The sequence below is a fragment of the Pipistrellus kuhlii genome, unplaced genomic scaffold, assembly GCF_014108245.1.
Source record: "Pipistrellus kuhlii isolate mPipKuh1 unplaced genomic scaffold, mPipKuh1.p scaffold_m20_p_2, whole genome shotgun sequence".
NCBI lineage: Eukaryota > Metazoa > Chordata > Mammalia > Chiroptera > Vespertilionidae > Pipistrellus > Pipistrellus kuhlii.
The window spans coordinates 176565175-176592004 of record NW_023425515.1 but is presented as its reverse complement, the minus strand read 5'-3'; the positions used below and the strand labels follow the sequence as shown (position 1 = coordinate 176592004).

The following is a 26830-nucleotide window of genomic DNA, read 5'->3' as shown; positions in this document are numbered from 1 at the left end:
CCAAACCAAAGTACGTCTAAAGGTTATATTTAGGCTGGATTTAGCCTATGGGTTGCAGCCTTGACTCCAGCCTTGGGTGTTTAGAGTATGTCCTATGGAGGCCTGTGTCCTCCAATGTGCTAATTTTGAAATGTGAGGGATCCATAGCTGGAGGCCTCCTAGGAGCAAGGCCTGGGCAAGAGGGTATCCATTGAGCACGGTCCAGTCCCAAGCTTTGCAGGACCATAAAGGTTTGGTCTTTGGGAGCTGCCTGTCACAGTCACCTCTCAAAAGACTGAAGGGGAAATAAGAGGCCACAAGGGAAATTTAGACACAGGCAGCTGTTTCTGCCATGATCATGCCGTTCTCTGGATCAAATCCTCTCAGGGTCCACATGCTAAGAGCCTAGCAGGTGGGCCAAAACCGATTTGGCTCAGTGGATAGAGCGTCAGCCTGCAGACTGAAGGGTCCTGGGTTCGATTCCGGTCAAGGGCATGTACCTTGGTTGTGGGTACATCCCTAGTAGGGAGTGTGCAAGAGGCAGCTGATCGATGATTCTCTCTCATCAATGTTTCTAACTCTCTATCCCTCTTTCTTCCTCCCTGTAAAAAATCAATATATATATATATATATATATATATATATATATATATATATTTTTTTTTTTTTTTTTTTTTTTAAAGAGCCTACCAGGTGGGACAGGACCAGTACGAAGGCAGGGAACTGGCCCCAAAATCACTTCCTCTGGGTCCTGGAGGGGCCTGGTAGACCTCTGCCCGTGCAGTACTCTGCTTTGCTGGGGCCCAGAGTCCATCTGGCTTCCTAATGGAGTGTCTCATGTTCCTGGTCCCAAAGCTAGGGAAGCCTCACCACTTCTCGTGGCTGTGGGCTCCCATCCTGCCCCGGGCCTTGACCACCATGACTTCTCACCAAATAGTCATCATCACAAGCGTGATTTAGGCAGTATCTCCTTTCCAGGCACGTCATGTTTTATATGCACTATCTCATTCAATCCTCATAGTAACGCTGAGGTAGGAGTTACTATTTACTCTATTTTCCAAATGAGAACGCCGAGGCTCAAAATACTGAGGTGGCTCCCCAGGCAGCCAGCAGTGTGTGTTATTGAGTGTCTAAGCCACCGCTGACATTCCCAGGCGCACAACTGACATTTAGCAGGTACTTCTAGGAAGGCCTTACCATGGATAAAGACCAAGATCCTTCCGGATTGGTGCTCACACCATAACAGTTAAATAATCCGAGCATGGCCCCTGCCTGTGGACTTTGATGTCTTTTCTCCCATCAACCCGCAGGGATGACCAATCCCGAGGTGATCCAGAACCTGGAGCGAGGTTACCGCATGGTGCGACCTGACAACTGTCCAGAGGAGCTGTACCAGCTCATGATGCTGTGCTGGAAGGAGCGCCCAGAGGACCGGCCGACCTTCGACTACCTGCGCAGTGTGCTGGACGACTTCTTCACGGCCACGGAGGGCCAGTACCAGCCCCAGCCCTGAGAGCCTCGCGGGGGCCTGGAGCCCTGCCCTCATCTGGCCAACCTGGCCCGGAGAAGCAGTTCTTGTGCCGTACCCTTGGCCGATGCACATACGGACTCTGCATGTGAATCCTGCCCGCGTGTGGCACGAATACTTCTCCTGTTTTAGACACCGGTTCTTCAGCTGTGTGGGCTCTGCATATGTGTCTTGTACATGTGCAGCCTGTGCATATGTCTTGGACACCTGTCCAAGCTATCCCTTTCTGGGCCTCTCATTTCCTGCGGCCACCTGAGAAAGGAGAGAGGCCTGTGGATGGACACAGCTTCCGCTCTCCCCCTCTGCCTTTTCCCTGGTCATCACGAAGCTCCTTGAGGGGGAAACCCTGTGTAATACCTCCGTGCCCTCCTCTGGGGACTGGCACACATCAGGAGCTCAATAAATGTTTGTAGATGAAGACTGTGCATCTCTCCGCTCCCCTCTCTCATTTCTTCTTCCTTGGGAGGGGAGAGTGGGGGTTCAGAAGTTGATAACCACGAATTGGGATGAAAGATGGGATGAGGGAAATGTTTGAACTTTTCCAGCTTTGTTGATGCTCGAGATGAAGAGGAGGCCCCTGTGCTTTCTGTCTGGGCTCTTTGAATCCCCTTAAACCCCTGCCTCAAAGGATTTAGGGCAACCCCTACCCTAGGGAGTGGGTGTGTCCCAGGACTCGTCCCCTCCCATTATGTAAGGGCAATAGCATTTAGTGATTCAAGGGCTATATTTGACCTCAGATATGTTTTGATTCACCTTCAAGCTGTTTTATAATATTGAACTAATGCCCTAGCAGGTTTGGCTCAGTGAATAGAGTGTCAGCTTTCGGACTAAAAGGTCCTGGGTTCGATTCCGGTCAAGGACATATGCCTAGGCTACAAGCTTGATCCCTAGTAGGGGCATGCAGGAGGCAGCCGACCCATGATTCTCTCTCATCATGGATGTTTCTGTCTCTCTCTCTCCCTTCTCTCTGAAATAAACAAAAATATTTTTTAAAAATATTAAGCTAAGTTGCTCATTTAACAAGTATTTATTGAACATCTACTGTGTACCAGGCACAGATCTGGGCTCATAGGATATATAGTAGATAACATAAAGTCTCACCCAGCTGGTGTGGCTCAGTGCTTGAGCATCCACCTATGATCCAGAAGGTCACGGTTCGATTCCTGGTTTTGGGCACACGCCTGGGTTGCTCACAATGATTCTCTTATTGTTGATGTTTTTGTCTCTCTCTCCTCTCTCCCTTCCTTTCCGAAATCAATACAAAAATATTTTTAAAAAAGTCTCCACCTTTATGGAGCTTACATCCTAATAAGGGAAGACAGACAATAAACATCACAAAGTGAATGATTTATGCTACAAGGTGAAGAGTGCTAAGGGGATAATAGAGCAGGATAAGGGGATTTATGTTTAGGAGCTTGGCATTTTTAAAGAGGGTGGGCTGGGAAGGCTTCGTTGAAAAGGTGAGCAAAGATTTGAGGGAGGTGAGTGAGTGAGCCTTGTGGGGGAGGAGCTGGTGGGGTAGAGGGAACAGCCTGAGGCAGAAGCTTGCCTGGATAGGTCCTCTGGGCCTGTGGCCTTTTCAGGAACCATCTTGAGGTGTCTTGTAAAAAAAAAAAAAAAAAAAAAAAAAATATATATATATATATATATATATATATATATATATATATTTTTTTTTTTTTTATTTTTTTTTTGAGGGAGGGATAGAGAGTTAGAAACATCGATGAGAGAGAATCATTGATCAGCTGCCTCTTGCACATCCCCCACTGGTACATGCCCGCAACCAAGGTACATGCCCTTGACCGGAATCGAACCCGGGACCTTTCAGTCCGCAACCCGATGCTCTATCCACTGAGCCAAACCGGTTTCGGCTTGAGGAGTCTTTAAAGAGGTTTGTGCAGGGCTATGACATGATGTGACATTTTATTAGTTATTTTTAAAAATAGTTTATCAGAGAGGAAAGGAGAAGGGGAGAGAGAGAGAGAGAGAGAGAGAGAGAGAGAGAGAGAGAGAGAGAGAAATATCAATGATGAGGCTCACCAGTTGAGACTCAACCACTGTAAATGACACTCCTCATTTATCCTTTCTAATCTGCAGGATGTTTTCCCATTACTTTTAAAGAGAAAGGAAGGGGAGAGACAGAAAGAGAAATATTGATGTGAGAGACACATTGATAGGTTGCCTTCAGCATTCTAGTATGCTCCACTGTGACTTTTCAAATTTTATTAACTAGAGGCCTGGTGCATGAAATTTGTGCACAGGGGTGGGGGGGTGGGGTGTTCCCTCAGCCCAGCCTGCACCCTCTCCAATCTGGGACCCCTTGAGGGCAGTCAGATATCCCTCTCACAATCCAGGAATGCTGGCTCCCAACTGCTCGCCTGCCTGCCTTCCTGATTGCCCCTAACTGCTTCTACCTGCCAGCCTAATCACACCCTAACCACTCCCATGCCAGCCTGATTGATGTCTAACTGCTCCCCTGCTAGCCTGTTCGCCCCTAACTTCTCTCCTCTGCTGGCCTGGTCACCCCTAACTGCCCTCCCTTGCAGGGTTGATCACCTCCAACTGCCCTCCCTTGCAGGCCTGTGCCTCCCAACTGCCCTCCTCTGCTGGCCATCTTGTGGTGGCAATCTTGTGTCCACATAGGGGCAGGATCTTTGACCACATGGGGGCAGCCATATTGTGTGTTGAAGTGATGGTCAATCTGCATATTACTCTTTTATTGATAGGATAGGGGCCTGGTGCATGGGTGAGGGCCAGCTGGTTTGCCCTAAAGGGTGTTCTGGATCAGAGTGGGGGTTCCCTTGGGGTGTGGAGTGGCCTGGGTGAGGGGCCTATGGTGATTTGCAGGCCAGCCACGCCCCCTGGCGAACTAAGGGGAGACCCTGGTATCTGGATTTTATTTATCTTCTACAATTGAAACTTTGTAGCCTTAAGTGGAGGCCTGGGCCAGCCAGGGTGTTCAGAAAGCTCTGCTTCTTCCATCACCAGGGCAACCCTAGCCTCCAGCTCATTCCAGCTCTGTGGCTGCCACCATTTCCGTTTGGATTTGTTTACCTTCTATAATTGAAACTTTGTAGCCTGGAGAGGAGGCTTAGGCCGGCTAGGGCAGGCAGAAAGCTTGGCTTCAACTATCAACAAGTGAATCTAAAAACCAAGGGAATTAAAAAATCTGATGAACAATATTAACTGGTGAATATAATAGAATCAGAGGTATGGAAGGGGAGTGAACTGACGATTCTCTGGGAAAAGGGGAGTGGGGGTGCGGGAAGAGACTGAACATAAACTGTGCACCTATGGATGAGGACAATGGGGGGAGGGGAAAGGGCAGAGGGTGGGGTGGGAACCTGGTGGAGGGGAGCAATGGAGGGGAAATAAAAAGAGGAACATTTGTAATAATATGAACAATAAAGGTTTATTTAAAAAAAAAAGAAAGAAAGAAAAGAAAAGCTTGGCTTCTTCTATTGCCTGGGAAACCCAAGCCTCCCTCCTGTTCTCTGTGGCTGTAGCCATCTTGGTTGGGGTTTATTTGCATACTCGCTCTGATTGGTTGGTGGGCGTGGCTGGTGGGCTCAGAGGAGTGATGGTTAATTTGCACATTACTCTTTTATTAGATAGGATTTTAGATCGGAAGGGAAAGGGAGAGATAGAAACATCAATGATGAGAGAGAATCAATGATGTTGCCTCCTGCATGCCCTCTCCTGGGGATCCAGCCCACAACCCTGGCATGTGCCCCTGACTGGAATTGAACCAGGACCTCCAGGTTCATAGGTCAACCTTCAACCACTAAGCCACACTGCCCGAGGGTAGAGAGGTGGGGCTATTACACTCCCTCCAATCCCTTCCCCACCTTGCCCTGGAGACATGTAATGTTTTCAGGCAATTTCCATTGTTACAAAGGAAGGGGAGTGGGGGCGGGGAAGGCTACAGTGCCTAGGACAGCTTTCTACAATAAAGAATTAAAGAAAAAGATTATCCAACCTAGCCTTGGCCAGTGTGGCTCAACTGGTTGAGCCTCATCTTAGGCACCAAAATGTCCTAGGTTTGAATCCAATTCAGGGCACATACCCAGGTTCCTGTAGGTATTTCTTTCTCACGTTGATGTTTCTCTATCTCTCTCCCTCTCTCTTCCTTTCTCTAAAACCAAAAAATATATATCCTTTGCCCTGGCCAATATTGGTCAGTGGTTAGAGAGTTGTTGGCTCATGCTCCAAAGGAGTTGAGGTTTTGACTCCTGGTCAAGGGTGCACATCTGGGCTGCTGGTTTGATTCCCCCCTCCTCTGCCCCTGTCGTGGCACATGTGCGAAGCAACCAATGGATGTTTCTCTCTCTCTTTCCCTCCCACTCTATCTAAAATCAATGGAAAAATATCCACATGTGCGAATAACAAAACAAAAAATATGTATGTATCCTTCGCTGATTTTAAAAAAAAGCCTAAATGTCAATAGGTTCAAAAAACAGGAGAAGCCCTGTGCCAGTATAAGGAGGCACTCCTGTCTGAAAGCACTCCTTAGTCCGCCTGGGTGACTGCATGAGGGAGGAAGGCTTATGAGTAAGAAAAACTGGGTTCTACCACTTTGTTACAGTGTCTCTGGTGCATCACAGCCGTTCAAAATATGTGTACAACTGAAAACTGAATTTAATGACTTTGTGACTGAGCAAGTCCCAAAGGTTTCAACTTCAGTATGTTTATCTGTAAACTGGGGATAAAAAATCCCTCCTCCAAAACTGTTGTGAGGACTGCCTGGAATATCTGAGACAACCGTGGTAAAGGCATTGCACAGGACCTGGCCTACAGCAACTTTTATTTCCTTTGTCAGCTCATTCCTCCCTTTTCCAAACTGGAGTTTCAACCCAGAGGAGTGACCTTGTGCAAGTCACTGACCCCCCGCCCCGTGGGGCTCGGCGGATTCTCCGTAAAATTACAAAGTTGGCTTCTGATCTCCAAGCACGCACCCACCACCGAAACGGGGACTCTGAAGTGTGCGCTGTCTTCCTTCCCCCGACACTAATGGTACGTCCCTCGGCAGCTCCCCACCCCCCTGCCGCGGACCTTGGTACAGGCCCAGGGGGCCCCCGGGCGGCCTCTCCGGGCTGCCCTTGCCCCCTGCCGAGTTCCGGGCCGTCCCCGCGCGAGCTGATTGGCTGGAGCGGTGCCCGGGCTGCGCGGCTATAGGTGAGCCTGGGAGGGGCGGGCGGAGCGGGCTGGAGGCCCGCCCCCTCCCCCCCTGGGTCGGACACTGCTCGGAGCCGCGGGCGGGAGGCCTGACGGACCGACGGACGGACGGGAGCGACGGCGGGCGAGCAAGATGGCGCAGACTCAGGGCACCCGGAGGAAAGTCTGTTACTACTACGACGGTGAGCGCGGTCCTCGCGGCCGGGGCGGGGGCGGGGCCTGGCCGGGCCGAACCCGGGAGCCGGAGGCTGAGGAGACCGGAGTGGGGAGGCTGGGGAGGCGAGGCGTTGGGGAGAAGGCTGCGGGGAGGCTGAAGGGGAGCGGAGGTCGGGGCTGCGGGTGGAGGCTGAGAGGAACGGAGGTCGAGACCGAGGGGGAGCTGCTGAGAGGAGGATGGAAGTCTGGGCTGAGGGAGGAGGCTGAGAGGAATGAGGTCGGGCTGGGGAGGGAGGTCGAGACTGAGGGGAGGAGAGGCGCGAGGACGCGAGACCGAGGCTGAGGGGGGAGGCTGAGGGGAGGTCGGGCCTGAGAGAGGAGACTCGGAGGAGTGCAAAGGGGGTGAGACCGAGGAGAGAGTGCGAGGCTGAGGGGCGGCTCGGCGAAGTCTGAGGCGATCTTGGTGGGGAATCCTGAAGTCTGAGGGGAGAGTTTGAGTGGGACTCCCGGAGGGGAGGCTGAGTCGGAGGAGGGAGACGGAATAGGATGGGCAAGGTTGCAAGGGTGTATTTTTCTCCGGAGACCACCAGGGTCTTCCGTTGCCCCTGTCCTCCCTCCTCTTTGGGAAGAGCCCTTCGGGAATCACCAGCTAGTGGTCACCACCGCCCCTCTCGCAGCCTCTGAGCGGGGCCTGCAGTTGCTCCTGGGAAATGGAGCCCCTGGGGGGTTGGAAGGAGAAGGATGTTACTTATTCGGGTAACAAAAGTCTATCCAGCAGCTTACTCTGAATTAGGGAGCATGTCGGTGCTGGGGTGGGGGGAAGGGGAGGCCGGGAAAGTTGGGGGGAGGGGAAGTAAGAGAAGAGGTGATCAAGTCACTTCTCCAGCTGAGTTTGGAGGGGAAGATGGTGACAGAGAATTGCTCTCCAGTGTCTTGCTGGGATAAAGGAACTCTCAGAGTGTTATAGGGGCACCCAGCCGAGGCCCAAGAGTTGGTGCCATCCCAGTTAGGACCCGAAGAACAGGAGTTAATAGCCTGGCACAGGGAAGGCAAAGATAACAGCAAGCCTAGAGATGAAGGAGAGGACAGCACATTTGAACACCAGCACGTTTCTGTATTTGTGCTTTATGCCTGAGACATAGATGTGAGGGCAGAGAGGAGAAAGTAGGGAGCAGAAAGCGGGGTAAGGGAAAGGTTGCAAGTGATGAGGCTGGAGAAGTAAATGGGGATCTGAGCATAAAGGGCTGCGCATACTTATCCTAAGGAAGTTGTACTTTATTCTAAGGGCCCTTGTGAATCATGGAAGTTTTATGCAGGTTGGTGACATCATCAGATTTATGCTTAGATCTATCACTCTGGGACAGAAAGGAAATTCATGAATGTTGGGGTAAAGAAGAACACAGGAGCCCAAGTTTCTGGTTTGGGCAGTTTGATGCTGAGTGTTTGGAGGTTGTGTCAGTTGATAACTTTGGGGTTTTTTTTTGTAGGCTTTTTGCTGATTTGTTTTCTTGTGGATATGTCTGGGGGATGGGATATTCAAGTAGAGGTGTCCAGTAGGCAATTGACCATTCTGGTCTGTAGTTTAATTTAGTTTTTATTTTATTTATTTATTTTAATATTTTATTGATTTTTTTACAGAGAGGAAGAGAGAGGGATAGAGAGCTAGAAACATCGATGAGAGAGAGACATTGACCAGCTGCCTCCTGCACACCCCCCACTGGGGATGTGCCTGCAACCAATGTACATGCCCTTGACCGGAATCAACCCGGTACTCTTCAGTCCACAGACCGACACTCTATCCACTGAGCCAAACCGGTTTCGGCTCTGGTCTGTAGTTTAGAAGACAGGTATGGAAAAAGAGAGATTTTTGGTAGTCATCAGCATACAGTTGGGAATTTTAGTATAGAGGAATTTTATTATATGCACTCATCCAAGAAGTTGTATAGGGTGAAAAGAGAAGAGGACCCAGGGTGGAATTCAAAGAAAGTGTACTGAGAAAAAGACTAGTGTCCTTCATGCTCTGTACTCCCCTGTAGGCATTTGTCACTTGCATTGGAATTGCCCATTTACTTGTTCAAACCTTTTACAGATAGTAAATGCCTAAGGGAAAGGATCATGTCTTATCTACCTCTGAATGCTCAACTCTCAAAACAGTGCTAGCTCCTACTAGGCTGTTAGTAAAGATACAGAGGGAATGGTCCAAGATGTAAGTGAACCAGAAAGTGTTGGGTTACAGTAGCCAAAAGAGGGAAGGAGTGGCCAAGAACTGTTTTCTGTGCAGGGTTTAGAATTGAAGTGAGTGAAGAGGAGACATCAGGTTGAAACCTTTTTTTTTTTCTTTTTTTTTTCTTTTCTTTCCAGTAAATATGTCATCTTTAATTAAGTAAATACAAACACATGTGTAAAACCTTAACTAGAGCCCATCCAGTGTGGCTCAGTAGTTGAACATGCCAGGGTTACGCCTCAATCCCCAGTGTGAGGCCCGCGGGAGGAAGCCATTCAATGATTCCCTCTCGTCCCTCTCGTCCCTCTACAGCTCCGCTCGGCCTCCAGGTTGAAACCTTTTTAATAAAGCTTGTCCTGGGCAGAGAGAGAAAGTTGTTGACAAAGGGGAGATGGAATGGTGGAGAGTTGAGCATATTCAAATTCTTAGGGAAAAGATTCAGGAAGAAGGAGAGGTTGGAGATATTAGAGAGGCTAGTAATGATGTAGTTTTCTGAGATCAGGTGAGATGGACACCAGAGCACAGGTGGGGACACTAGCCTTCAAGAGAAGTTCTTGATAAGTGGATAAGAAAAAGTTCTAATGTAGTTAAGTTTGAGAGGGTTTTCAAGATAAAGTAGGAGAATTTTTTTTTTTCTTCTGAGAGTGGGGAAGGTCAGTTGGTAGAGTAGGAATCTTGAAGAGAGATTAAATAGCTGCTGTGAAAGAGGGAGGTAAAAAAATAAATTTGGAAAGATTGCTGAGGCGCATTTGAGGCTGGATCTTATGACTTCGTAGCCATGTTAGTTTGCATTTTTTGATCTCCACAGTCTTAGTTTAAAAAGAGAAAAAGGGGAAAGAACCAACTTTTAGAGAAGAGAAACGTCTTATTTTTTAAGACGGTGTGAGTTTGCAGTGAGGTCACTAGCTTGGAACTCAGATTTGGCTCTGCTGCTCAGAAGCTTTGCCTGTTGGGTAAGTTGCTTTACCTTTCTAGCCTCAGGTCACTTCCATAAAATTAAAAAAACACAACACTTTGAGGACAGCTCTTTTAAAGTTTAAAAGTAGTACCTAAATACCAGTTAATTCTTTTTTTTTCTTTTCTTTAAAAAAAAATATATTTTATTGATTTTTTACAGAGAGGAAGGGAGAGAGATAGAGAGCTAGAAACGTCAATGAGAGAGAAACATCGACCAGCTGCCTCTTGCACACTCCCTACCAGGGATGTGCCCGCAACCAATGTACATGCCCTTGACCGGAATCGAACCTGGGACCTTTCTGTACCCAGACTGAGCTCTACCGCTGAGCCAAATCAGCCTTGGCCAGTTAATTCTTTTAAAGTCTCTCAGCAACATAATTAAAAACTGTTAAGAGGATGGTGTCTCTGGGCCCCACCCTCAGGTACTCTCTTAACTATCTAGATAAGGTATCTTAGTTCCTCAAGTCTAAGTCTTGGCTGGACCCAAGCTTGATAGGCAAGGGAGTTACTAGGGGTCAAGACTTGGGTAAGCAGGAATCCAATTATCCTACCTAATAAAAGAGTAATATGCAAATTAACCACCACTCTGCTACACCCACCAGCCAATCAGCAAGTATGCAAATATACCCAACCAAGATGGCTGCAGCCACACAGAACAAGAGGGAGGCTTGGGTTTCCCAGGCAATAGAAGAAGCCAAGTCTTTGCCTTCCTAGGCCTCCACTCTAGGCTACAAAGTTTCAATTATAGAAGATAAACAAATGCAAGTAGAAATGGCAGCAGCCACAGAGCTGGAAAGAGCAGGAGGCTAGGGTTGCCCCTGGCAATGGAGGAAACCAAGCTTTCTGCACACCCTGGCTGGCCCGGGCCTCCACTTAAGGTTACAAAGTTTCAATTCTAGAAGATACATAAGTCCCAATAGAAATGGTTGCTGGCCACAGAGCAAGCAGAAGTTTGAAATGTAGAAGATAAATAAACCCCAGATACCAGAGCCTCTGCTTGGGTTGCCAGGGGGCATGGCCGGCCTGCAAAGGGACACCCCTCCCCATGCACGGATTTCGTGCACTGGGTCTATAGTATATCATAATTAGGACATGTGACTACTGACTGCTCAACAAATTGGATCTGCATCAGCCAATGCCTTAAAAATCTACTCTACCCATCTCCAAAGCTGATAAGGGACCCTGGGAACAACTTTTTGCTTTCCTTTCTTTGTACTGCATCTCAAAATCTGTGTTTATGTGGAACACATATTGAATGCCACTACAGGCTGTACTATGGCTGTTTAGAAGTTTCCCATTATTCCAGACCTTGTCTGTGACAAAGAAACTTAGAGTGTGGCTTAGATGATGTTGGTGGCATTCCCCACAGTGCATTGCTCTCTGAAATGAAACCTGTTTCTGGTACTACCAACCCACAATGGATAAGAGTTTGAGACCTTTTTTCCACTGGTGCAGAAAAATCTGCCTCATCCTGATGGACTCCTTAGGAAGAATCTTTGGGTGTGCAGTTCACTAGATTTTGGAATATTGTTACAGAAACTGTCTACTAAGTAGACTCACAAAGCCCTCTAGGTTAAGTGCAAACTGAAGTAGGTACCTAGCGTACTAGATTCAGAGTCAGAAGAGTTGACACCCAGATCACTCATTAATTGTGTGATCTTGTGCAGACACTTAACTTTTTTTTTTTTTTTTAACATATTTTATTGATTTTTCACAGAGAGGAAGGGAGAGGAATAGATAGTTAGAAACATCGATGAGAGAGAATCATCGACTAGCTGCCTCTTGTACACCCCCTACCGGGGATGTGCCCACAACCAATGTACATGTCCTTGGCCGGAATCGAACCTGGGACCTTTCAGTCCGTAGACAGACGCTCTATCCACTGAACCAAACCGGTTTCGGTGACACTTAACTTTTCTCACTCTCAGTTCAACTCTTTGAATCTTTATTAAAACTCTGTGATATACAGGACATAATTATCCTTGCCTTGAAAGAGCACCTAGTCTTGTGGAGATATAAATAGGTATGCCGATAATTCAGATACAAACCAAAATGAATTAAGTGCTAAATAAATTGCACACAAAGGAAAAGACCATTATTCTAATTAGAAATATGTTTGGAATTTGAGCTTGGCTTTGTAGTATGAGGATCATCAGACAAGGAAGGACATTCCAGGTCAAAGGAACAGTATGAACTAAGGATATTTGATGAAGGTGAATGCCATGTTTAGAATGCTGGCAATAATCTAGTGTGCTTAGAGCAGATATTGGCAAACTTTCTGTAGGTTAGATAGTAAATATTTTAGACTTTTTATGCCATATGGATGGGTTTCTGTAGCAATTATTTAACTACTAAACTCTGCTATTATAATAAATATATAAACTCATGGTCATGGCTGTGTGCCAATAAAATATTATTTGCAAAAACCAGGCAGCCATTTTTTTGGCCCAAGGGCTGTAATAGTTTGCCTGCTCCTAGCTAGCAGAGGGGGAGAGAGATAGAGGGAGACACTTGTGGAGGAGAGTGATGATGGTAGGTAACAAGAGATGAAGTTGGAAAAGTATATTAAGAAAGATCTTGAATGCCAGGTTACTGAAATTGTTCTTTATTTTTCATCCTGTAGGGGATGGGGAGCCATTAAGGGTTTTTGAGCAGGAGAGTATTGTTATCAAAACTGTATATTAGGGGAATAACTGGTATCGGTGTGGCTGATAGTTTGAATTGAAGGCAGAGGGACCATTGCTGTAGAGAAGAAAGAGGAGTTTTCTGTTCTATAAAATGGCAATAAAACTCCCTGTCTACTTTACAGGGTTATTGTGAGATTCCAGTAAGAAAATGAATGTGAAGTGTCATGTGTAAGAGGTGAACTGTGACTTAAAATAATTCTGAGTACTGATGGTTATTTTTCTTTATTTAAAATACATTTTAATTTCAGAGAGAGGAAGGGAGAGGGAGAGAGAGAAACATTGATGATGAGAGAAAAACATAGATCTGCTGCCTCCTAGATCTGCTGCCTCCTGCACTTCTCCTATTGAGGATTGAACCCAAAATCTGGGCGAGTAACCCTTACTGGGAACCAAACTGTGACCTGGTTCATGGGGTGGTATTCAACCAGTTGAGCCCACTGGCTGAGCTGATGGTTATTTTTCTGTTGTGGGAGTGGATTTCTTGGAGATACAGTGTCACCTCCCAAGTAGCTTTAGAATGAACCCCTCACACTCTCTAGTAGTGCCTGTGGATCATGGGGGAAGCAAGTGGGCTAGACTGACATTTGTAAGTCTTAACTTCTCCAGGGTTCCCTGCTCTTTTCCCCCCCCCTCCATTTGTAGTTAGTTATCCCTCCTCAAGATGGGTAGGAATCTTAAAGACTAGAATGAACCAGAAAGAAAGTTTATTGGAAAGCTTCCTGGGTTCTCCTGGGAATGTGTGTCTGTGTCACTGAAACTGTCATTCTTTTTCAGGGGATGTTGGAAATTACTATTATGGACAAGGCCACCCAATGAAACCTCACCGAATCCGCATGACTCATAATTTGCTACTTAACTATGGTCTCTACCGAAAAATGGAAATCTATGTGAGTTACTGGGAGCTCTGCCCCTCCCTAATCTCAACAGCTCTGATTCCCCATATGTCATTCATTATCTTATTTTCATAAATGCCCATTCATCAGATGTGTTGTACTACAGTGTGTACCTGCAACTATTTAAAAACACATAAGCTCTGGCCAGGGTTCTTGGTGAGTAGAGCACTGGCCTGTGCACCAAAGAGTCTCAGGTTTGATTCTTGGTCAAGGGCACATACCTGGGTTTCAGGTTCAATCCCTGGCCCTGTCAGGGTTTATGCAGAAGGCAACCAATCAGTGTATCTCTCTCACATCGATGATTCTCTCTGTGTGTGTGTCTCCCCCTCCCTTCCACTCTATCTAAAAAGTTAATGGAAAAATATTCTCGGGTAAGGATTAACAACAAAAAGTACAAGATGCGCCCTGACCTGTGTGACTCAGTTGGTTGGGTGTCATCTTGTGCACTGAGAAGTTGCTGATTCCCAGTCAGGGCTCAAGCCCGAATTGTGGGCTCAGTCCCCAGCAGGAGGCAGTCACTCAATGTGTTATGCTCTCAGGTCGATATTTCTCTCTTTTCCCTTCCTCTCTAAATATATATAAATTATTTTTTAAAAAGTACAAGATGTAGAGATAAGGAGCAGTGAGGGAGTAAGGGAGCCTTGGGATATTTCCTAGAGGTGGTATGTGAGCAGAGTTTAAAGATTAAGTAGAATCTTAGAATCTAGCCTGGAATTCAGAAGGGAACTGGCATTCTAGGCCAAGGGAAGAACATATACAAAAAGACAGAGAGGTAAGAACAATATGTTGCATTTGGGGAAAATATAAGTAGCTCAGTGTTCAGGTATTGTGGTAAATATTCACAGGTGTGAGGGGACCTAGAGCTGAAGAGGTCAGCAAGAATTGGATGTGCTGTACTAAGCAGCTCTGATGGGTCAGAAAAAAAAACAACTAATGCCTAAAACGGTTATAGGGATTTTTGAACTAGCTCCAAGTCCCTAAAGAGTATAGACTGCCTAACCTCTTGAACCAGCTGCTACTGATCTCTGCGCCACCTTCCAGTTTTTAAAACTTAAACAGAAACAAATCAGTACATCTGTGGACCAAATTTGATCCAAAGGTTCCCAGTTTGAACCTTATCTGGAGATAGTGAAGAAAAAGTGAACTATTTTACATGTAAGAGATAGGAATAGGCATGCATTTTAATAGCACAGGGACAATTTAGGAGGTTGTTGCAAAGGTCCAAGTGAGAAAAGAGGGTCTGGGGGCCCATGTTGCCTTATGGTTAGAGCATAAGAAGTCTGTTAAAGTGTTCAAGCAGCTTAAGTAACCTAGCAACAGCAGTATCCTTCCTCACCATTCCAGAGAATGAAAGGGATAAGTTTTCCTTTCCAGATGGTCTTGTTATGGCTCTAAGATCCTGTAGAGATAGCTGGGGAAACCAGAGGGAAGGTAGATAGGAGCAGGTCAGATCTTGGGACCAGAGAGATTTTTCAGGTGTGAAAGGCAGCTGGGAATGAAAAACATAAAAGGTAGCAAGGTTTTTAGGCTCTCTGGAGAGCAGACTAGCATTTAGATCACATGTGTCAAACACACGGCCCGCGGGCCAAATCCGTCCCACCAGGCCTTGCAATGTGGCCCGCACCGCGCTGTCATCACTGCACTCCGCTGCGTTTCCATCACAATGACAGTTTATGACTGTTCAGTAAACCATTCAGCCCGCGATTTAGGCTGGATTTTAGATTTTGGCCCCTTCTCTGATTGAGTTCGACACCCCTAATTTAGATAAAGAGAATACCCGAAGCACCGGGAGCTTCTAGAGCTCATTGCACACCTACACTATGCTAATCTGGCCCCAACTTGCCTTCTTTCTTTCCTCTCCCCCCTTAGCCCTCCAAATCAGCCAGATCAGATTCTGCATCTTTCCACACCATCCTAACTGGGAGAATTATTTACTTTGCCCACCCTCATCTTACTAATCTTCGAGTCACCTCAAGTCCTTGTTCAACATATTTTTGTTGAGTACTGTCATACCCTTGGGACTATATTAACCTCCTTGAGAGATATTAAGAAATTAAAAAATGGCCGAGACGGTTTGGCTCAATGGATAGAGCGTCAGCTTGGGGACTGAAGGGTCCCGGGTTTGATTCCGGTCAAGGGCATGTACCTTGGTTGTGGGCATATCCCCAGTAGGGGGTGTGCAAGAGGCAGCTGATCGATGACTCTCTCTCATTGATGTTTCTAACTCTCTATCTCTCTCCCTTCCTCTCTGTACAAAATCAATAAAATATATTTTTAAAAAAATGGATTCTATCTTTAAGTGAGAGGAAAAATAAACTAATATTTTGGATTCTCTTTAAGTGAGAGGAAAAATAAACTAATATTTATTGATGATTGCTGGTGTCTGGCCATGATACCTGTTATTTAGTATATTAATTATAACAACCCTAACTTATATATCAGAAAAAAAGCTCAAAGAAGGTAATTAATTAACATGTTCAAAGTCACATAGCTATTAATAAATGAGTTGAGACTCCAACCCATATCTCTAATTCCAGTGTCTGTATCTGTCCATTTGTCCTTTTTTCCTTCCTAAACAACCTTTTAACAAGAGATCTAGAGGTGAATGCCTTATTTTATTCTTCTGCTCAGCCATCCTTATCTTATGTGATTTCATCATGTTTTTTTTGCCTTGATGGCTATCTCCAAGTATTATGTCTTCATGTAACAGAATCCAAAAAGGAAGAGAACAGGGTAAATTGATCAATGTCCCCACCTCACTCTCTTTTTATTAAAGAGAAAAACGCTCTACAGAGATTTCTCACCAGATTTCCCCTTAAATCTCATTGGGTCATTTGCCATCCTTAGACCATTTACCAGGGATTACATTTGATCCCTGTGGCTGGGTATATTAACATCCAACCAAATTGAGATATGTTACCAAGGAAGGAGAGAATGGCTTTTGGAAGGGGAGAATGACAGCTGTAGCTGTCATAGAAAATGATAATACCTTATTGAAAATTCTGTAATACTAGGGGCCAAGTGCACGAATTCATGCACCTTGAAAGGAGCTGAGGGGTGGATCTCGGCCCATACTCCATACCTCTGCCCAGCCCCTCCTGCCACAGCCCCTGGCCCCCTGTCTGCCGGCAGCCCCATTCCTACTGCCACTGTTCCCATGCGCTGACAGCACCAAGCAATCAGAGCCAGCAGCAGGTGTGAGGGATGGCCCCAGTGCCTACTGCGGTTGCAAGCGGGGCTGGTCCTGGCAGTGGGATCAAGCAGTGACTCCAGCACCAGTAGCGGGTTCATGTGGGGCCGTTGCTGGCAGCAAGTGTGAGAGGTGGCTGCCAGCCCCGATTGCCCTTAGGAGCAGGGGGAGGTGGAGAAGTCCTGGGAGTGATCCGGCCAGCACCAGCAGCAGGTGCAAGTGCTAGGTGGGACCACAGCACACAGGAGAAAAGAATTTTCAGTAACCACCAGAGGCTCACAGCAACTGGTGCCCCATCTTAGTCTGGTACCCCCACTCATCTGCTCCAACATCCCACCGCCCACCATGTTCAGCGCATGCCCCTTGGTGGGCAACGCATCTCATAGCACATGGTTCAGTTGTTCCACCTTTTGGTCTATTTGCATATTGGGCTTTTATATATATAGTCCAGAGGCCCGGTGCACAAAATTCATACACGGGGGGTGGGGATGTCCCTCAGCCCTGCCTGGATCCTCTCCAATTTGGGATCCCTCAAGAGATGTCTGACTGCACGTTTAGGCCCAGTCCCACTGGGATCCCTCTCACAGTCCAGGACATCCTCTCACAATCCAGGACTGCTGGCTCCCAACTGCTCACCTGCCTGCCTTCCTGATTGCCCCTAACGGCTTCTGCCTGCCAGCCTGATACCCCCTAACCACTCCCCTGCCAACATGTTTGCCACTAACTGCCCTTCCCTGAAGGCCTGGTCAACCCTAACTGCCCTCCCATGCAGTTCTGGTCACCCCTAACTGGTCTCCCTTGCAGGCCTGGGTCCCCCGCAACTGACCTTCCCTGCAGGCCTGGTCACTCCTAATTGCCCTCCTCTGCAGGCTTGGTCACCCTCAACTGTCCTCCCCTGCTGGCTGTCTTGTGACCACATGGGGGCAGGATCTTTAGCCACATGGGGGCAGCGATATTGTGAGTTGGAATGATGGTCAATCCACATATTACTCTTTTATTAGATAGGATACAGGACAGGATACCACAGGTGAAGGGTGTCCTGTATCCGGGTGGAGGTTCCCTTGGGGCATTGGGCAGCCTGGGGGAGGAGCCTGTGGTGGTTTGCAGGCCAGCCACGCCCCCTGGTGACCCAAGCAGAGGCCCTGGTATCAGGTTTATTTGTCTTCTACAATTGAAACTTGTTAGCCTGGAGCGGAACCAAGCCTTCTGCTTGCTCTGTGGCGGCAGCCATTTCTGTTGGGACTTATGTATCTTCTAGAATTGAAACCTTTGTAGCCTTAAGCAGAGGCCTGGTTCGGCCAGGGTGTGTGGAAAGCTTGGTTTCCTCCATTGCCAGAGGCAACCCTAGCCTGCTCTTTTCAGCTCCATGGCTGCTGCCATTTCTGTTTGGGCTTATATATCTTCTATCATGGAAACTTTGTAGCTTTGAGTGGAGGCCTAGACCAGTGAGGGCAGGTGGAAAGCTTGGCTTCCTCCATTGCCAGGGAAACCCAAGCCTCTCTCTTGCTCTCTGTGACCGTAGCCATCTTGGTTGGGTTTAATTGCATATTCACTCCTGATTGGTTGGTGGGCATGGCTTGTGTAGCAGAGTGATGGTTAATTTGCATGTTGCTATTATTAGATAGGATGTGTGGTATTCTTACTCTAAACTTTTAAAGCAAAACCTCAGTGTTATCTCTTCTCCCGAAATGTTCTATATCTTGTGTGTTTTTTGTTAATCCTTACCCAAGGATATTTTTTCCATTGATTTTTAGATAGAGTGGGAGGGATGGAGGGGGTGAGGGGGAACAGAGAGAGAAACATTGATGTGAGAGAGACACATCGATTGGTTGCCTTCTGCATGTACCCTGACCTGGGCTGGGGATTGAGCATGTGGCTGAGGTGCATGCCCTTGACCAGAATTGAACCCTTGACCCTTCAGTCTGCAGGCCAACATTTTAACCACTGAGCAACCCGTTAGGGCTAAACCTTATTCTCTTTAATGAGATCTTTTTCTTTCTCTGACTCTACCTTTTCATTGAGAGTGCATCTTTGGTCCTATTCCAACATTGTTTCTCTGCATTTATCCCTTCTGTCCTCTCCTTTCTCTGGGCTGTGATCTTTGCATTCCTTTCCCAAAGTATAGATAGCCATTTTAATATCTTTCCTGAGATGGATGACTTTGAGAGTCAGTCCTGAAAGATGCTACTTAGAATTCTCATGGAAGTTGTATTCCTTCTGTACTTTTGTCCTTACACCTGGAAGAAACATGTTGAGGTATTTTTCACACAGTTTCACCCTTTTGGGACCCTTCCTCAATTCATCTCTACATCAGCACTTTTATCCAGGCACCTTCCTATTTACATACAAAAGTCCTATTCTCTTCCTTGCCTCAGATGCAAATTTTATATATTCATAGATTTCTTATTCATCGCCTTCTGTTCTTTTGTTCTGTTTTTTAAAATGTTTCTATAAAATATTGTAGATATGAAATAATTTTTAAAAAATATATGTAAGGTATAAAAAAATCATATTGTAATTATTACTTCCTACTTTAAGAAAAGGGCCTGGCTGGCGTGGCTCAGTGGTTGAGCGTCAACCTATGAACTAGGAGGTCACAACTGATTCTAGGTCAGGGCACATGCCCAGGTTTCGGGTTTGATTCCCAGTAGGGGGCATGCAGGAGGCAGCCGATCAATGATCCTCTCTCATCATTGATGTTTCTCTCCCTCTCCTTCTCTGAAATCAATAAGAAAATATTTAAAAAAAAAATAAAAAAATACACACACACATTTAAAAACAAACACAGAACACCTAAGTATTTGGAGCCAACCCTTGCTACTTTCACTGTGGGTGTTTTTGTTTTTCTTTATTAAGGAATCACATATTTGTCCTCAACCTCCCATTCCAATCCCCCACCCCTCCCCACTCATGCCCCCACCCCCTATTGTCTTTGACCACTGGTTTGGCTCATCTTTATGCACACAAGTCCTTTGGTTGATCTCTCCCTTTTATCCCCACCCTCCCTTTGAGGTCCAACAGTCTGACCCATGGCTCCTTATCTCTGGGTCTGTTCTTGTTCATCAGTCTATGTTGTTCTCACTGTGGGTGTTTTTTTTTGTTTTTGTTTTTGTTTTTTATAAGTTTTTATTGTTCATATTATTACAAATGTTCCTTTTTTCCCCCCCCACCATTGCTCTCCTCCACCAGGTTCCCACCCCACCCTCTGCCCTTTCCCCTCTCCCCATTGTCCTCATCCATAGGTGCACAGTTTATGTTCAGTCTCTTCCCACACCCCCCTCTCCCCTTTTCCCCAAGAATCATCAGTTCACTCCCCTTCCATACCTCTGATTCTATTATATTCAATAGTTAATATTGTTCATCAGATTTTTTTAATTTCCTTGGTTTTTAGATTCACTTGTTGATAGTTACGTATTTGTTGTTCATAATTTTTATCTTTGTTTACTTTCTCTTCTGAAAGAACCCCCTTCAGCAATTCATATAATTCTGGTTTGGCGGTGATGAACTCCTTTAGCTTTTTTTTATTAGTGAAGCTCTTTATCTGGCCTTCGATTCTGAGTGATAGCTTTGCTGGGTAGATTATTTTTGGCTGTAGGTTCTTGCTATTCATCACCTTGAATATTTCTTGCCATTCCCTTCTGGCCTGCATGGTTTCTGTTGAGAAGTCAGCTGACAATCATATAGGTGCTCCTTTATAGATTACTACCTTCTTTGCTCTTGCTTCTTTTAATATTCTCTGTCTTTTGCTCTTGGAATTTTAATAATGATGTGTCTCGGTGTGGTCCTCTTTGGATTCCTTTTGTTTGGAGTTCTGTGCACTTCCTGGACTTGTAAGTCTAATTCTTTCACCAGGTGGGGGAAGTTTTCTGTCACTATTTCTTTCAGTATGTTTTCGATATCTTGCTCTCTCTCATCTTCTGGGACCCCAATAATTCTGATGTTGGTTCGCTTGAAGTTGTCCCAGAGGTTTCTTACATTATCTTCAATTTTCTGGATTCTCTTGCCTTCTAGCTTCTGTGGAGGAGTGTCTTCTGGCTCTTTATGTTCCAAATCTTTGACTTGATTCTTGTGATCTTCCCTTCTGTTTTTAGGACTCTGTAAAATATTTTTTATTCCAGACAATGTATTCTTTATTTCTTGTTGATCCCTTATCATTTCTTGTTGACTCCTTATTAATTCTAGTTTATCTCTTTTCATATCATCATAGGCCTTATCCATCTTTTCTAGGAAATTCTTGAAAAACCTTATAAGCGTAGATTTGAACTCTATATCCAGACGCTTTTTGTCCTCCATTTCTTTCCTTTGTGATCTATTTTGTTGTCGAATTTCGCAGTTACAGATGGGACGGATTTTCAGGGTGGAGCCTGCAGCTTTGGCTTCCGTCAGCCCCGCCCTATGCCGGTCCGTCAGTGCTCGCTGCCGGCGCCTCTGAGAGAAAGGTGCCCTCGATTTTCGCCTGCTGCCAAACAGTCTATGCTCTCCCACAATGAGCCAGTATTGGGGTTCAGTTCAGTTGGAAGTGGAGTTGGAGGTGGCGTTCAGAGCAGTCTGGAGCCCCAGTCTCCTTCCCGTCAGGACAATCCCACGGCACAGCCGACCGTCCCTTCTCTGTGCTCAGTGTGCGCACCGCCGGGACCTCCTTTCGCCTCTTCCCGGGGGTTCCGCCTTACAGCCCGGCTCCCTATGGCTGAGCCTGAGTCCCCGGGGTCTGGCTTAAAACTGGGGATCAGAGCAGTCGGGGGCCCAGCACAGTCGGAGTTTTATCTCCTTTCCGCTAAGAACGCCCGCCAGGCACTCGGCCTCCCTCCTCTCCGGCTCCGTCCTCTCCACGCGCCGCGTCTCCGCACCTTGGCTTTTCCAGCTCCTCCGCACCTCCTTCTGGTTTTCTCCTTGCTTCTCACTGTAGAATTTCCAGTCAGTCAACCTTCCTCTAGTTCTGGGCAATGTCCGTTTTATATTTTAGTTGTATTTTATTGAAATTGTTGTGTGCGGCTGCGGCTAGGTGTTCACCTGGGCGCAGCCATCTTGGATCTCTGTTTTTTAATAAAACTGTATTCATATTTTAGTCTTATATTTCTCATAATATGTAATAAGAATTAAATGAACTCAGAGAATTAAAGAAGCCAGACCTCTGGGTTTCCTAATCCACCTTCCTAGTGTGTAACCTTGGGCAAATTACTTAACTTCTCTGCTTTAGTTTCCTTACTGCAAGTGAGAATGATAATAGTATAAACTTTAACCATTTGTACTCCATAAGCATCTATAGACGCAAGTGGCGGACCTTTTTTTAATTAAATTCAAAATATCATGGCAGTTAACTGGTTAAAATGTAGGTGATTGTAAGGCCTGGTTGATGTGTTTCAGTGGTTAAGTATGACCCAAGAACTAGGAAGTCACAGTTCTATTAGTATTCCCAATTGAGGCACATGCCTGGGTTTCTAGCTCTATCCCCAATGGGGGGTGTGCAGGATATTTCTAATCAATTATCAATTAAAAAATAAATAAAATAAAAGGTGGTTGTAAGGATCATATGAGATAGCATATAAAGTGTCTATGATAAAAGTATTGGTAATTAGAAAAGAAGAGGGTCATTTTTGAAGATTTGCCTAGAAGGGATGAGGGGAAGCAATGATCAGCTGCTTCCTGCACGACCCCTACTGAGGATTGAGCCCTCAACCCTTGCATGTGTCCTTGATTGGAATTGAACCTGTGGCCCCTTAGTCTGCTGGCCAATGCTCTATCCACCGAGCTAACCAGCTAGGGCTACTCACCCCTTATTGAACTTTTGGAGCCACTTGGCCCATAATTATAAATTGTTATATTTAATACTAAAAAGCAGTAATAATTTAAGTGCTTCATTAAAAAAAAGGTAGACTTGCCAAAGCAACAAAGGTTGAGTTGCATCTGGGTCTTCTGATACTGAGTCTCATTTGATAATCTTATTTGCTTAATTAGATTTCAAGTTTCTCAAGGCCTAAATCTAATCAGTAATTTCTTTTTATCCTTATAGCATCTAACCCAATGCTGGGCAGATATAAGTGTTCAAACTAGACTGAGTGAAGACTGGCATGTAAAGAATAACATGCCCTTTCTCCTCTCTGCCCTCTAGCGTCCTCACAAAGCCAATGCTGAGGAGATGACCAAGTATCACAGCGATGATTACATAAAATTCTTGCGCTCCATCCGCCCAGATAACATGTCTGAATACAGCAAGCAGATGCAGAGATGTAAGTCCCTTCTGTTTGCTTCCGACGTTCAAGTCCCCAGTTGGATCTCTCTTTCAATTGGAGGGGGCCACCCTGCTTTCCTTTTTCCTCCCATTCAGCTGACACCTGATTTCCCTGGCCTCCCAAGGGTGCTAAAGTGCTTCTTTTTTCCCTTCTGGTTTTCCTTGTTTCTGGTTGTAAGGAATAGAGATTGAACTTCGTCCAGTTAGATTCACAACATTTTGCCAAGAAAACTGTAGTTGTTGTAATGGAAATGACCTGGGAGGAGGGATAAAAGATATAGGTCCCAGCTGTGACTCCTTGTTTTAAAAGTATATTTTTATTGATTTCAGAGAAGAAGAAAGAGGCAGAGAAATTCAGAAACATCAGTAATGAGTCATCATTTGGCTGCCCACTTGGGATTGAGCTGGCAACACAGGGCATGCACCCTGACTGGGAATTGAACTGTGACCTCCTGGTTCATACATAGGTCAATGTTCAACCACTGAGGCACCTGGTTTGAGCCCAGCTCTGATTTATAAAAAATATATATATATATATTTTTTGTTGATTTTTTTAAAGAGAGGAAGGGAGAGGGATAGAGTTAGAAACATCAGTGGGAGAGAAACATTGATCAGCTGTCTCCTGCATACCACCTACTGGGGATGTGCCCGCAACCAAGGTACATGCCCTTGACCAGAATCAAACTTGGGACCCTTCAGTCTGCAGGCCGCCACTCTATCCACTGAGCCAAACTGGTTAGGGCCCAGCTCTGACTCTTAACTGACTGGCAAGTTACTTCCCCTCATCTCAGATTCTTTTTTAATAAAATGGACTGAATGTCATACAACTAACTGCTCCCACTGTGTGAATTGAGAATTTAGCAGCAATTGAGGACAGACTCTGGATGATGTAATCTTTGAGTTGAGGTGATTCTCCCCTGACCTCTTGGGACTTGAAACTCAGAACAGGTTCCATCTCAGGAGCAACACCCAATTTATAGGAATTATGGGGATTATTTAAGCTGTGGGGGAAAACATGTTCAAATTTGGGAGGAACTATCATACATGACTTTGCTCTTGTAATTTTAGAAATTTTCTCTGAATACCTAAGATCTCAGGAAAACAATGTAATAGCATTGTCCAGAGAGGTTTTTATAGTTTATGACAGCTTATTTTCAAATATCAGGAAATCTGTGGCACTTGTTTGTTGCTACTGGCCACAGGTAGTCTGAGTCCCAAGGCAGAAAGTTATTTATTCATTGCAATAATTGTGCAGGTAGTGATTACAGAACCACAGGGACCTTCTTTGAAGCATTGAGTTTCACAGCTCCAGGAGCTGCTGCCCTCTAAGTGAAGTGTTTGCTCTGAATTAGCAGGGTCTTGTTTCCTTTTAACGTGAGACAAATTCATTCCTTTGGCTTTAGGGGTTTCCATTACCTGTTTAGACTAGTATTGAGGCTTCACTGTTAGTAGAGAGGGCTCTCGGAGAGAGAAGCAGCTTGGTGTAGAGGCAAGAAAATGAGCCTTTTTAAAATATATATATTTTTATTGATTTCCGAGAGGAAAGGAGAAGAAGAGAGAGATAGAAACATCAACGAAAGAGAATCATTGATCAGCTGCCTCCTGCACGCCCCTCCTGGGGTTCGAGCCCTCGACCAGAATGGAACCTAGGACTCTTTTTTTTTATATATATATTTTATTGATTTTTTTACAGAGAGGAAAGGAGAGGGATAGAGAGTTAGAAATATCGCTGCCTCCTGCACACCTCCCACCGGGGATGTGCCTGCAACCCAGGTACATGCCCTTGACCGGAATCGAACCCGGGACCCTTCAGTCCACAGGCCAAACCGGTTTTGGCGGAACCTAGGACTCTTTATTCTACAAGCTGACTCTATCCACTAAGCTAATCCATCTAGGGCAAGAAAGTTAGCTTTGATGCCTTGGTTTGAATCCCTGAGCTCTGCCACTTGGATATGTGTTCTTGAGTAAGTCTCCTAGCCTCTCTGAGCCTGTTTTTGTTTTTGTTCTGAGCCTGTTTGCCCTTCTTTAAAAAGAAGACAGTAGAGTCTCTCTTATAGTGGAGGTTGGGGGTGGGTAAATTATTATTATTTTTTAAATATTTTATTGATTTTTTACAGAGAGGAAGAGAGGGATAGAGAGTTAGAAACATCGATGAGAGAATCATTGATCAGCTGCCTCTTGCACACCCCCTACTGGGGATGTGCCCGCAACTGAGGTACGTGTCCTTGATTGGGAATGGAACCTGGGACCTTTCAGTCCACAGGTTGAAGCTCTATCCACTGAGCCAAACTGGTTTCGGGCAAGGGTGAGTAAATTAGATAATGTATTCAAAGTACCAACTACCATGTTTCCCCGAAAATAAAATATCCTCCGAAAATAAGACCTACTTACAGGTTTCCTTCTGAGTGAAATATAAGGCATCCCCCGAAAATAAGGCCCTCCTAGGCTCCGTCTCAGAATGCTATTGCTAAACATGAAAGATTTGGTCCACTGATTCTGAAAGAAATGGAGTCACAAGAAATTCACCAGGAAATTCAGGAATTGGATTGTTATGATGATGTTCCAGAAGATGATGACATGATTGTCATTGAATAAATGAGTAAATTCTTTTTAAAAAAATATATATATTTTATTGATTTTATACAGAGAGGAAGGGAGAAAGATAGAGAGTTAGAAACATCGATGAGAGAGAGTCATCGATCAGCCGCCTCCTGCACACCCCCCACCTGGGATATGCCCGCAACCAAGGCACATGCCCTCGACCGGAATCGAACCCGGGACCCTTCAGTCCCCAAGCCGACGCTTTATCCATTGAGCCAAACTGGTCCCAGCTAAATGAGTAAATTCTTGATACTGTAGGATTCATAGTTTGTCTGGTTTGTGTTGACAACTACCATACTACCGTACCGTATACAGGTAATAAATTTCCTTTATTTTCATTTAACAATAAATGTGTAGCGTATTCTTCTTCATGGAAAAATAAGACATCCTCTGAAAATAAAACCTAGCGCATCTTTGGGAGCAAAAATTAATATAAGACACTGTCTTATTTTTGGGGAAACAGGGTAGTATGACTTAAAACTTTTGTTATTTTCAAATCTGTCAAGGCTGCCTGACCAGTGGCTCAGGGTGGAGTGTTGACCTATGAACCAGGAGGTCACAATTCCATTCCTGGTCAGGGCACATGCCCAAGTTGCAGGCTCGATCCCCAATGTTGAGTGTTCAGGAAGCAGCTGATCAATGATTCTCTCTCATCATTGATGTTTCTGTCGCTTGCTTCCTCTCCCTTCCTCTCTGAAATCAATAAATATATTTTAAATTTGTCAAAGCAGACAAAAATATTAGGCTCTCCAAAGTGCACGAGTTTGGCTCTGGCTCACAGTTTTTTCAATTTTCCTGAAACCGGCACTCTAAATTTGTGCATTCAAAAATTAAACATGGGATTTTTTTCTCATTGAAGATAAGGAGTAGGAAGGATAAGGTTCAAAGAACCTTATTGACTTGATTCATAGGATTATAGAGAGATATCATTTACTACAGTCCTTTATGACTGAGGTATCTACAAATATAACAGATATGTAAGAACTGAGCTCTCTTTAAAATATTTACTAACACTTAACCTAGGAAATTATACCTGAAATGAATTATTATTTTCTTATATCTAAAACTCCCATTTCCTCCAAGGATGCTCCACATCCCGAATGGGCATGCAAGCAAGATGTTGGAAACCTAGGCAAGCCAAACCCACTGCAGGAGGAAGCAGCCAGAGGGAGAGATTGGTTGCCATGGATAAATATCCTGGCCCAGGGACC

General features: G+C 45.4%; 2 protein-coding genes across 5 annotated transcripts in view; both read left to right on the top strand.

Annotated features, from left to right (window-relative positions):
* Positions 1–2063, top strand: part of LCK (LCK proto-oncogene, Src family tyrosine kinase) — a 28923-nt gene extending 26860 nt beyond the window's left edge. For both annotated transcript variants that reach the window (XM_036446412.2, XM_036446411.2), the window contains one exon: positions 1290–2063. In XM_036446412.2, the coding sequence (XP_036302305.1) occupies positions 1290–1492 (203 nt within the window). In that variant the 3' untranslated portion in view covers positions 1493–2063. The remainder of the gene's footprint in view (positions 1–1289) is intronic.
* Positions 2064–6709: 4646 nt separating this feature from the next.
* HDAC1 (histone deacetylase 1) overlaps positions 6710–26830 on the top strand; it is a 30130-nt gene continuing 10009 nt past the window's right edge. Inside the window, exons 1-4 of one of the 3 annotated variants that reach the window (XM_036446418.2) lie at positions 6735–6864; positions 12829–12881; positions 13481–13593; positions 22899–23016. In XM_036446418.2, the coding sequence (XP_036302311.1) occupies positions 13519–13593; positions 22899–23016 (193 nt within the window). In that variant the 5' untranslated portion in view covers positions 6735–6864; positions 12829–12881; positions 13481–13518. Of the gene's footprint in view, positions 6865–12828; positions 12882–13480; positions 13594–22898; positions 23017–26830 lie in introns of all 3 variants that reach the window. The other 2 variants (XM_036446417.1, XM_045584911.1) reach the window with 2 other exon arrangements.